Source organism: Scomber japonicus, chromosome 12, assembly GCF_027409825.1.
Source record: "Scomber japonicus isolate fScoJap1 chromosome 12, fScoJap1.pri, whole genome shotgun sequence".
NCBI classification, from domain to species: Eukaryota; Metazoa; Chordata; class Actinopteri; order Scombriformes; family Scombridae; genus Scomber; species Scomber japonicus.
Genome location: NC_070589.1, coordinates 20,649,874 through 20,660,577, shown reverse-complemented (window position 1 = coordinate 20,660,577; position 10,704 = coordinate 20,649,874). Strand labels below are relative to the sequence as shown.

The 10,704-nt window shown below is 39.2% G+C and overlaps 2 protein-coding genes across 2 annotated transcripts; both read right to left on the bottom strand.

The window, feature by feature from the left end:
• Positions 1-56: 56 nt before the first annotated feature.
• On the bottom strand, positions 57-3,312 carry iba57 (iron-sulfur cluster assembly factor IBA57). The gene is made up of 3 exons (XM_053329901.1): positions 2,841-3,312; positions 860-1,209; positions 57-725 (listed from the first exon to the last, which is right to left on the bottom strand). Exons 1-3 carry the CDS (start codon positions 3,200-3,202, stop codon positions 334-336), a joined length of 1,104 nt encoding a protein of 367 aa, XP_053185876.1. The 5' UTR covers positions 3,203-3,312; the 3' UTR covers positions 57-333.
• A 3,544-nt stretch (positions 3,313-6,856) lies between these two features.
• On the bottom strand, positions 6,857-8,742 carry gjc2 (gap junction protein gamma 2). The gene has a single exon (XM_053329700.1). The coding sequence runs from the start codon at positions 8,740-8,742 to the stop codon at positions 7,486-7,488; it is 1,257 nt and encodes a 418-aa protein (XP_053185675.1). The 3' UTR covers positions 6,857-7,485.
• Positions 8,743-10,704: the final 1,962 nt, after the last annotated feature.

Genomic DNA, 10,704 nt, shown 5'->3' with positions numbered 1-10,704 from the left:
AAAATAAATACAAAGACAACTTGATTGAGTTTCTGCATTCCTTTTTTGCAAATTTATTAAAATTCAACCAACATCATCTCATGGCGATCATATCCTCTTGAATAGTGCTGCAGTATGTCCATTAAATATCATAATTATGTGGTAAATAATATACACTTTGGGAGAAATCACTCTAAAAGCCGCAAACAATAAATACTCACAAATATGGATCAGTACTGCACAGCTGTCAGGCAATGACAGTGGAACATACTGTACTTCAGGGTTCTGTCTATGAAAAAATATGTCAGTTGTGATGTACATCACATTTTAGGGAGCTATAAAACATCCTCCTCTTCAGTTGGTTTTCACGTCTTTAGGCCACCAGTCTGGCACAGAGACCTCAAGTGTCACTGCGGTGTTGTCGGAAGATTTGAGCGTCAACTCCTCTTTGGAATGAGCTAGGCGGATTAGGCTGAGGCCCAGCTCTCCGATCCCTGCTCGGTGTTTCCCAGCTGGCTTGCCTGACTGTGTTTGCAGGGCGGCTCCTTCCTCAAGGTTCTGGACAGGGTTTGACAAGCGTACCGGCATCAGGCGTTTCCGAACCACTCCAGTGTGATGAGTCCTGGCTGTGAGCTCCTGGCCAATGTAGCAGCCCTTGCTGAAACTGATGCCCTGCATGTACACAAGATTTGATTCTAGTGGTAATGCGACCCCAGGAGGAAGGTCCCTCACTCCCTCAGGAAGTCCTAGAAACAATGACAGCACAGGAAACAAACTAAACTGAAAATTTCAAGAGCACCCGTGCATAAAAGAACAAACTTCATGTGCCATTGTCTTCTAATACATTCTATATGTACTCACACCTACTAATTGGTCTTACCTATTGCATAGCGATGTCTGTGATACTCTTCTGTGTCACCTTTCTGACATGATGCAATGACATCTGAAGGATCAACTTTATTGTCTAACACCAGTCTCCAGCCCATTTCCTGAGTTCGAGGATCCGTCTCCCATACCAGAGCCTTTTCAGGGGAGGACAGCTTAGGTTTATTGACTGGATTATTTGGGTTTTGTTGCTGGGGGAGCACCGCCCACACAGAGAGCTCTGGACATGGGGTTAAGTTGACCTTTCTACGGATCTTGTACACCTTCAAGTGTCTCAAGATTGAGTCCTTTATTGTGCTGTCACATTCCAGGAGAACACCACATCCTGCATCTGCTTCTTTTAGACTGGAAAGGAAATACAGCAAAATTAAAATAAATTAATTTGCACCTACATATAGGTGTTTTTATTACTGTGGCTAAGTAGATTTCTGATCAGGTTAAAGTTGGACAGAGCTAATATGGAAACAGCATGAGTATATGTACAAGTGAGAATTATGAATGTACATATGCAGACAACTTCATATTACCATCTTATATCTTTATATTACTATCCTGATGACTTTTTTCATTGTTGATTAATCTGTTGATCAACAAATCAACATATCAATACATTACTTCATTCATTAATTATTTGTTTGGTCAATAATATGTCATATAATAGTAAAGCAAATATATACATACATATATATATATATATATGTATCACTTAACATTTCCTACAGCCCAAAATTACATCTTCAAATTGTTTGTTTTATCTGACCAACAGTCCGAAACTCAACAAAATATAGGTATTTTACTATCACATGAGACCAAGGCTCAAGATTAGAACCAGCCAGCAGTCAAATGCTGATAAAATATGTGGGGGGAAAAACAAGCCTTCAAAAGCCATTTGTTCAGTGGACCAAAAAATAATTTTGAACCCTGCATTAGACAAAAAAAAACATCAAATGTGTGAAGCTGGAACTAGATAATTTTTGGCATTTTTGCTTGGAAAATGAAAAAAAAAAAAATCAGTTTGTGCTGTTATGGGCGTGTCACAACAATTTGAAGCTGTCTGTGCAAATGTTATTTGCTGATAAAATGTGCATATGTGCCACTTCAAATGTTTTTGACAGGCTGGGACACATTATTTTCCTGCACTGCACCCTATCAGGCACTCTTTCACAGAAAAGTCTTATTGACAGCTCTTTTGTGTGAAAAGAGGATGTCAGATTGTCACATGACTCAAAAAGCACTCATTTACAAAAGGTCACAAGTTACTTTTTGCCTACTGATACTGTGGTAACTGTCCCTTTAATATCCATTATCCATATTACCGACACTTTAATGAGATAACTGTTGTACCTGATAGGAGGGTGTGTAGAGGCAACACTGACAATAATGTTGTACGCTGCCTTTAAATTTAAAATTATTTTAATTTTTTTGAACAAGGTTTTTGTACAGTTGTTCCATGTTTCAGTTTTTAACATTATAGTGATAAAACAAGTAAACAAACAAACAAAAAAGGACGACAAAAGTGTTATATTCCTATTTATAACCGTGTACACATACCTTTCAGGCACATATCTTATGTGTGTACACTTAAACTTGCTTACAACCCTTTGCACATCGTACTCAAGAAAAAAGGGCAATAGATTAATGGTATTAAGGCTAAAGCCAGTGGGGTATGAAAATAAACAAAAATAAAGTTATGTTATATTTGTAATGCAAATCAAATTTTGAGAAAATTGCATTTTTCAATTTACTGTGAAGACGATGCATAATATTAGACAACACAATCATCTGTTAAAGAGAAAGGGTAATTTCATATTTCTCTGACTTTAATGTTGCACTGAATTTTAAATGAGCTCAGCTGGAAGTGACTGAGAGGAGAGGAGCGTGTTTGTTTTCAGTAGTGAGGTTGTACACATACACAGCCACATGTTTATTGCAGACATGTACCTGTGTCTGAATAGTATGATGAAGTATACTCTTACCTGTACAACATGATGTCATACAGTGTCCTCCCCTGCACGTTGAGCATATGTGAGTACATGACTCTTTGTGCAGGCTCCTCCAGCAGCTCCATGTCATTGGTGATAATCCCCTGAAGAAACGAGCTTGTGTCGTGTCCCTGGATTTTCAGCAGGGTCCTGTTATTAAGGTGATAGCACACAAACTGTCCGGCCACACTTTTATCCTGACTGTACTTCCTAACAGTGACTCCCGTCGGAGACGGAGCACCGGAGAGTAACGCTACGCATAAATGCCGAGCGCTGTATGCTCTGGCGTAAACACCGAGATAACGACTAGACGTGAACGCTCCTCTGGCGAGACACAAGACCCCCATGTTGATCATGTCATAAGAATATATTACGAAGGTGAGTTAGGAAGATAGTCCGCCTAACAACAGCTGACAGCTACATAACACAGTGCACCCATGGATGTTATCATGAGGACACTTCTTCTTCTTCGTTCTTCGTTCTTCTTCCTCGACTCTAGTGTTTATCTAGTTTGTCAACGACTTGGCTCATTACCGCCACCAGCTGGACTGGAGTGAGGATGTAAAAGTAAAGTGGTTGTTCAACTTTTTCAAGGATCTGCGGTGGCCAAGGGTCAAAAACAACAATGTTTTCAGAAAACATAACAGTGGTTAAAAAAACAACAACAGTTCAAGAAACACAACAATTCACAAAACACAACATTTAACAAAAAACAATACAATACAACAACAGTTCAGAGGCCTGAGGCCTGGGGCCTGTTTCAGAAAGCAGGTTTAGTGAAAACTCTGAGTAAGTTGATTCAGAGTTTAAGGAAACTCTGGTTTTTCGGTTTCACAAAGCCAGTTCAGCTTAACTCTGAGTCAGTTACCCTGGCAACATACTCCATGAACCTAACCTGCTGGCTAGCAGGTTTTCTTCAACTAACCCTGAGTTTCTCCTCCTTTTTAGTTGAAGCCTGTAGACTGAAGGAGCTGTCAGACATGGTGTGCCCTTTTCTTAAAGAGTCAGTTAATATTGAAACACAAATACTATGCAGAAATCTCCGTCAAAGGGTGATTGGATCCCGCTGGGATGTTTTATTATTCTCTGATGATGTTCTGTTTGAGTGTTTCCATTTGTCTGTATAATCGATCAAATTTTATCTGAACAATATTCTCAGTCCTCGTATTGTCTGTAAGACACCACATGGACATGCTCTCAGTTCAGAACAAGTTCTCTGTTCAAGTTCATGTATCTAAGGCAACCGTCTGTCAGGCTGTCACAAATGCAATATTTGAAGGGGATTGATAGCCAAGTGGTTACTGCGCATGCTTCATAGTGACAGTGTTGCTGGTTCATACCAGTGAGGAACTTTTGCTGTCTCTCTCTCTCGCCTCTATACCAGCTACTGTTAAATTAAGGTGAAAGTGCCCAAACATAAATCCTTAAATAAAACTAAATTTGACTATTGCACTGAAACCTTTACACTTTGGTAGTGTTGTATGTATAAAGGCATAGGTGTTGCTTTCAAATAGACAATTTTAAATACTGGCAGTATGGGATGGCTGAAAAATTGACTTTCTTTGTTGCTTAGAAGATTTCATTAACTACTGAAATAGGCTATATCACATGTTGAATGTAGCATTTAAATGCTGTTTAATGAGGTAGGACAGGCTAAACACCACAATTGCTTGTAATGAATACCTTACTTGTTTGAGCTATATTTTTATATTTCATATTCAGTTGCTGCCAAATAGGCTTACGTTTTGTACCTGTTGGGGTCTGCATGAATATTAAATGTGCCGCGCACACACACATACACAGAATATAAATGTTGAATCAGTCGACCACTCTAGACAAAATGTTTCTCTTTTTTTTTCATTAATACTCACTGTTGACTGTCAGTAATTTTCTGCCACATCAGCTCATGTTCTTTTGCTGCTGCTACTGCATTCCTTTTTTTCTATACTCATCATCTGCATGTATTCATTAATATTTCTAACTCCTTTGGGGAGAAGTCGGAGGACTGAGCGCTTCGTTTCTCCTGTTGTCATGGTGAATCATGTTATCTGTGCTCCATTGATGAGGTCTTGGTATCTCCTCATGCAGAAGCTTCACTCAGAGTTACTTTGACTCAGAGTTGATTGAACTAACTGTTAACACTTGTTCTGAAACCAAAAACTCTGAGTTTGACAGCTCAGAGTTGGTCAACCTAGAGTTAAGGTTTTAACTCAGAGTTAGTTAAACCTGCTTCCTGAAACAGGCCCCTGTACTACGAAGCTGGATCCTCTCTTATCGAGGTAACTTCAGGATTAAGCCTGAGTTTTCTGTCCTTGACGCTGGTTCACTTCTTACCAGGGTTAATCACCACGGTAACTTAAACTGAACGGCTAACCTACTTCAGAGCAGGTTATGTTCTGGATAAGAGATCAATGAGTTGCACCGCCTCATCCTGAGTCCTGACCAATCAGTTTGCTTAGGAGAGAAAGAGTTTTTATGCTATCCTTTTGATGTCCCCTTTGACATCCTATACGAAGGTACAGATTTTCATTTGATGGATTACGCTACATTTGTCAACTGATGGAGCCATATGTCAACTGTAGAGAAAATGCATGCCTAGGCTACTTACTCCCACGGTAGATGGTATATTGCATAATTGTGTTTTATAGGGCAACCCAGTGTTTTAACATGGACTCTCTGAAACATACCCTGAACAAATGAGGTGTGCTGTGAGCGCTGCTAACTGCTACCCACTCTCACAGGGCGACCCTCATTGTTGGAGAGGGCAAGCTCCTCTGCAGGAGCATACTCCTGAGAAGGAGGCCCTCCCACTGTCTTTTTTAAGCTTTTGACACATACTGTCAAACTTATCAAAACACATTAGGTTTGATGTTTAATGAAAGAGTGTTTTGCATCGCTTTTCATTCTGAGAATTTACTGCTTTGATTTTCTTTCTTGTGTTGAATTGACATCATTTAGGATAGTTTGTTATAATTCCTCTCCTGCACCTATACTATGTATCACTATAACCCTAAACATTTAACTGGTTATTCTCCATCTGTTTCACAACACACATATTCTAAAACAGTAATAAACACACTCACACTCCCACACAACCCTGCAGGAAAGGTGCCACATTTGGTGTGATTGGAGCCTTACATGTAACCTTGGTGTATGAATGGTACTAAAAAAAAAGTTTACTTCATTTTACCATCATCATATTACAATGGCTAATCTTACATAGCCGCATGCAGACACATTACCCTACTACCGATGTGTTTACAACTTTTTCAGTACACTTTCCTCAGCATGTCTGATTAAATTAAACTTAATCAAATTACATAAATTAGTCATTTTCACTTAAAAATTTGACTGAATCTTTTTCTCGTTTTCTCGCTTTATCTCACTTTAAAAACAAATATTTTAAAACCCATACTCTCCTCGCTTCTAACATTGAACTGAACTCTAATGAAAAGCTTTTCATTTTTGCACTTTCATAATCACATCATTGCTGTGGTGTAAGTGTAAGTGTAATAAGGCAGATAAGTTTAATAAGTCAAATAAGTTTATTTCTTCATGAACAAAATACTAGAACAGTCTTTAAAAGTTTGAGGCACTTTGAAGTATGACAACAGTAAAGGCAGAATTTAATATTACTCTGAAATCAATTTTAGAAACATATTGATTCAATAACATAAAATCAAAATGCTAATTCTAAAGACTTAACATGCCTAAACATAAGATACATGTAGAGATAAATGAGTAGCTAAGGATGGGGTTTCTACTGTAGCCTAGCAATGTGTATACAGTATGTTCCCAGTTATAAAGCATGCATCATCTGCTTCAGATTACAGGAATCAATATTTAGTTTAGAAAATAATTTGATTTTCTCTTCACTTACCTCTCCCCTTCAAATGTGACACTGCAAAGTTTTGGAAAATATAGAGTAGATAAAAGCTTTGCACGCAATGACTGAAGATCATCACACAGAGCAGATGTTAACCAGAAGAGCCTACAGTGACACAGCCCTGTTTCATTATCTTTATCAAAATATTTCACATTTAATCTGCTTCCAGCAACACACATCCACACTACATCCGAAAGTACTTCCCCAAATATTAAACATGCATCTTTCCAACAACAATCAGCAATCATCCTTCTCCAGAAATGAGTCATTGTGCAGTTATACAGTGTATTGCACTACATTTTCAAATTGGATTCAGGGCACTATCACACACTTTCAAAGCCAAACTCTTTCAAATGAATCCAGTTCAGCGGTAGTCAAGGGTAGCTCAGATAAATAGCTTGAAGCAGTCTGTTTATACTTTGACATTTTAGCTAGAATTAGATATGTTTAGCTAAGTAAGCATATGTTAACCAAGTCCAAAGCTATGAAAAGCACAAAATGACACACTACAGTCACAAAGAGGATTCATGATACTGGATTTGATCGATGGTTTCTTTATGTGTGTGTGTTTTTTGTTTTATTTCCAAAAAACTAGGCCGACTGTATACTGTACACCTTCAAATTATGTGATTGAAATTCTCAGTTGATAATGTCCGAGGTCATATCTCACACACACACATCCTCCAGCTGTGTCACAGTGCAGTCTTGGAGTCTTAAAAGTTTTTACTGTTAATATACTATTAAAATGTTTTTCTATATCCAAACAGAGGTCTTTCCATTTTTTACAATAGTTGCAGTCTTCTCTGTGGCTGACTTTGGTCTTGCTCCTTGTTTCTCCTGGACTGTATTGACTCGATTTTGCTCTGCCATTGTGCCCCCAGATACAGGACTACTGGTTCTGGAGGTTTGCTGGTTGGTTTTAGTTTGATATGTTTGAAAGGCCATATCAAGCTGCTCCTGGGCAACCCGTAGGTGACGGTGTAGGCTTGCCAGATCAGAGGGGATGTTCTCATCTGGGCTGGTGCATTGCTGCTCCTGAGCCACATTGGCCATGTTCTGCTCATGAGTGATGAGGCTGTTGGGGATCCTGCTAGGTCTTTCTGTCTTCATCACTAGGTTGTACCCCGGAGGGGAGGCTGGAATATTGCGGGAGAACGGGAAGCCATAGGACATCCGTCGGCCCCGATTCCTCTTCAGACGAAGGGTGTCCCGAAAAGTGCCAATTCCCAAGTGAAGCATCTCACAAACATTTAGCACTAGACAAAGACAGCTTACCACATACATGATGAGGAGGAAGATTGTTTTCTCAGTGGGCCTTGAGATGAAACAGTCCACTCTGTGTGGGCAGGGAACCCTGTTGCACACATATGATGGACTAACATGAAAACCATAGAGGAGATACTGTCCTGCAAGGAAAGCAATTTCAAAAATAGCTCGTGACATGAGTTGAAGAACATAGATTCGCATCAGTCCTTCTTGCATAATTCTTCGGCGGCCATCATGCTTTGGTGGGTCTTTGCTAGTGCTGTTTACTGGCTCAGCTTTGGCTTCCTGCACTTCCAGTGTATCTTCATAAATCATGGGCTCAGCATCATCATCTTCCTCCCCTTCTAAGACATCCTCCAGGTGATGGCTTTCTCTCCATCTGGAGTGAGGGGGTGGTTTTCTGAGGAGCCTGTGTTGCTTCCTGCGTTCTGCCTCTGAAGTTCGGGCTATCTTGTGGATGGCATAACCCATGTACATGACAGAGGGAGTGGAGATCATAATGATCTGGAAGACCCAGAAGCGGACATGGGAGAGAGGAGCAAAGGCATCGTAGCATACATTGTCACAACCGGGCTGCTTGGTGTTACAGGTGAACTTTGCCTGCTCATCAGAGTAGATGGATTCACCTCCTACCGCCGTGAGCACAATGCGAAAGATGATGAGCACAGTCAGCCACACTTTCCCCACAAAGGTGGAGTGGTTGTGGATCTCTTCCAGGAGACGAGTGAGAAAACTCCAGCTCATGTTGTTCTTACAAGCTTTTCAACTAGAACCTGTGAAGAGACAATAAGGAATTGATTAGGACAAATGTAGGGACCTTATCAAGATTAAGTATGTGTTTTACTTAATGAGAATATTATGAACTATTTGTAATTTTGTATTTGGAATTATAGTGGTTATAAATTGTTTTTTTTTACATACTTATGTGCCTGTGCTTTTTTGGTATAGTTGTCTATCCAAAGTAAATCCATTGTAGGACTTTCCCCCTATTTATTAGACAGGGGACAGTATAGAGCTGCGCAAGAAATGGGAAATGACATGTAACAAAGGTTGTTGGCTGCAGTCAAACCAAGGATGTTGCAATTATATGATCAGCGTACCCTGAAGTCACCAAGATACCATGACTAGACCTACAAAGAAGAAACATTACATGCCTCTTGAAAGGAGAACAAGGAAAAATAAAACACAATCACAGTAATTCTGTAATTCTTGAGTTCTCTTTGAAAGATCAAATGACTTATAAACAGATGTTGTGCAGCTTTTCAGATATTTCAAACATAAACTGTAGTAAGACATCTTGATGTAGAGACATCCATTTGCCATTGATTGCACAGCCAAACACAAGACAATGGCTTGTGTTGATGCATGTCAGCAAGTAGGATGATGTCATTCAGTTGCCTTATCGCAACACACATCATGTGGCACTTCCAATGTTCCATTCAAACAGATTGAAATAGTTTAGGACAAGCATAGATGAAAAGAAACCCACAAGCAACAACAATCATTTTGGTTATAGCTTTGACCCTAAAAACACTACAACAATAGAAGAGGATGACAGATTGAAAACGCAAAATGAAACTGACAGAACTCTGAATGTATAAAAAGCCCATTCTGGTACCAGAGTGTGCTCCACTCATGAGTGCCACTTCAGAAACATACTGCAGTGCGTTAACACTGGATGCAAATGGACACACAGAGAAAAAAGATGTCATGGAACCTCACAGTCACATACATTATCCTCCAAGTCTGAGTCACTGCTGAGTCTGTGAGGTGAATGAAGCTGTGATGAGGAGATAGTGTAACCCTTCTATCCTGTCATTCATGCAGAACCTCAGAGGTCATGTTGATCTCATGACTGTGGCACCGTGTTCCCTGGCATGGGATGTGCCATCTCCCTTGCCATCTGAGTGAACAGGAGAGGCTTGTTGCTCTGCCACGAGGCTCCCCCTCAAGATCCAGCACTGCTGACACTTGGGAGGGATACAGCCACATGGAGACAGATGGCAGCTATGGTGGGCAGCCCATGTCTGCCTCAGGACGGTATGACAGGAGGGCTGCTTCACTTAGGATTTACACAAAGGTTTGGATGAATCTGTTGTGTATCATAGCATCAATATTACACCTCCAAGGGGATTTCCAGTTAGTGACCTTGAGATATCTGCCTGCTATTGCCGTGTTTTGCCAAGTGTTTAATAGCTTTTTTTGTTTTAATGTGTTTTTATTTTATGTGCTTTGTACTGTAATTTTCAGTACTCAGTTTCAACCAGGTCTCCCTTGAAAATATATTTTTTAATCTAAGTGGGACTTGCTATTTTCAATAAATAAAGTAAATAAAGACGCAATTTTACTGAAGATAAACAGTGACACTTTCATAAAAAGATGTAAATTTCTTGTTCAGACTGAAAAAAAGCTAGAAATTAGAGTTTGAATTCATGATGTCGTTAAAATGTCATACTGACATTTTTTATTAATATTTGTTTAAATCAAGTCAAAAATAAAGGTAAAAGTGAGCAGAAGCAGATATTTCTCATAAATGCATTTATTTATTTATTATTATTATTTAGGCAATATTCCAGATTTAAATATTTCAGACAGCTTATCTTACAATATTAGCTACAGAAGTATTGTAGGTATAGAAAATAAAACATTTACTACAAAAAATTGTGACATTTTAAATAAATGACTTCAATACAATTATAGTAAAGA

Coding starts and splice junctions, on each gene's coding strand:
- iba57 (XM_053329901.1), bottom strand. CDS start 3,202: ATGATCAACATGGGGGTCTTGTGTCTCGCCAGAGGAGCGTTCACGTCT. Junction 1,210..2,840: donor TATGACATCATGTTGTACAG/GTAAGAGTATAC, acceptor TTTCCTTTCCAG/TCTAAAAGAAGCAGATGCAG. Junction 726..859: donor CAGACATCGCTATGCAATAG/GTAAGACCAATT, acceptor CATTGTTTCTAG/GACTTCCTGAGGGAGTGAGG.
- gjc2 (XM_053329700.1), bottom strand. CDS start 8,742: ATGAGCTGGAGTTTTCTCACTCGTCTCCTGGAAGAGATCCACAACCAC.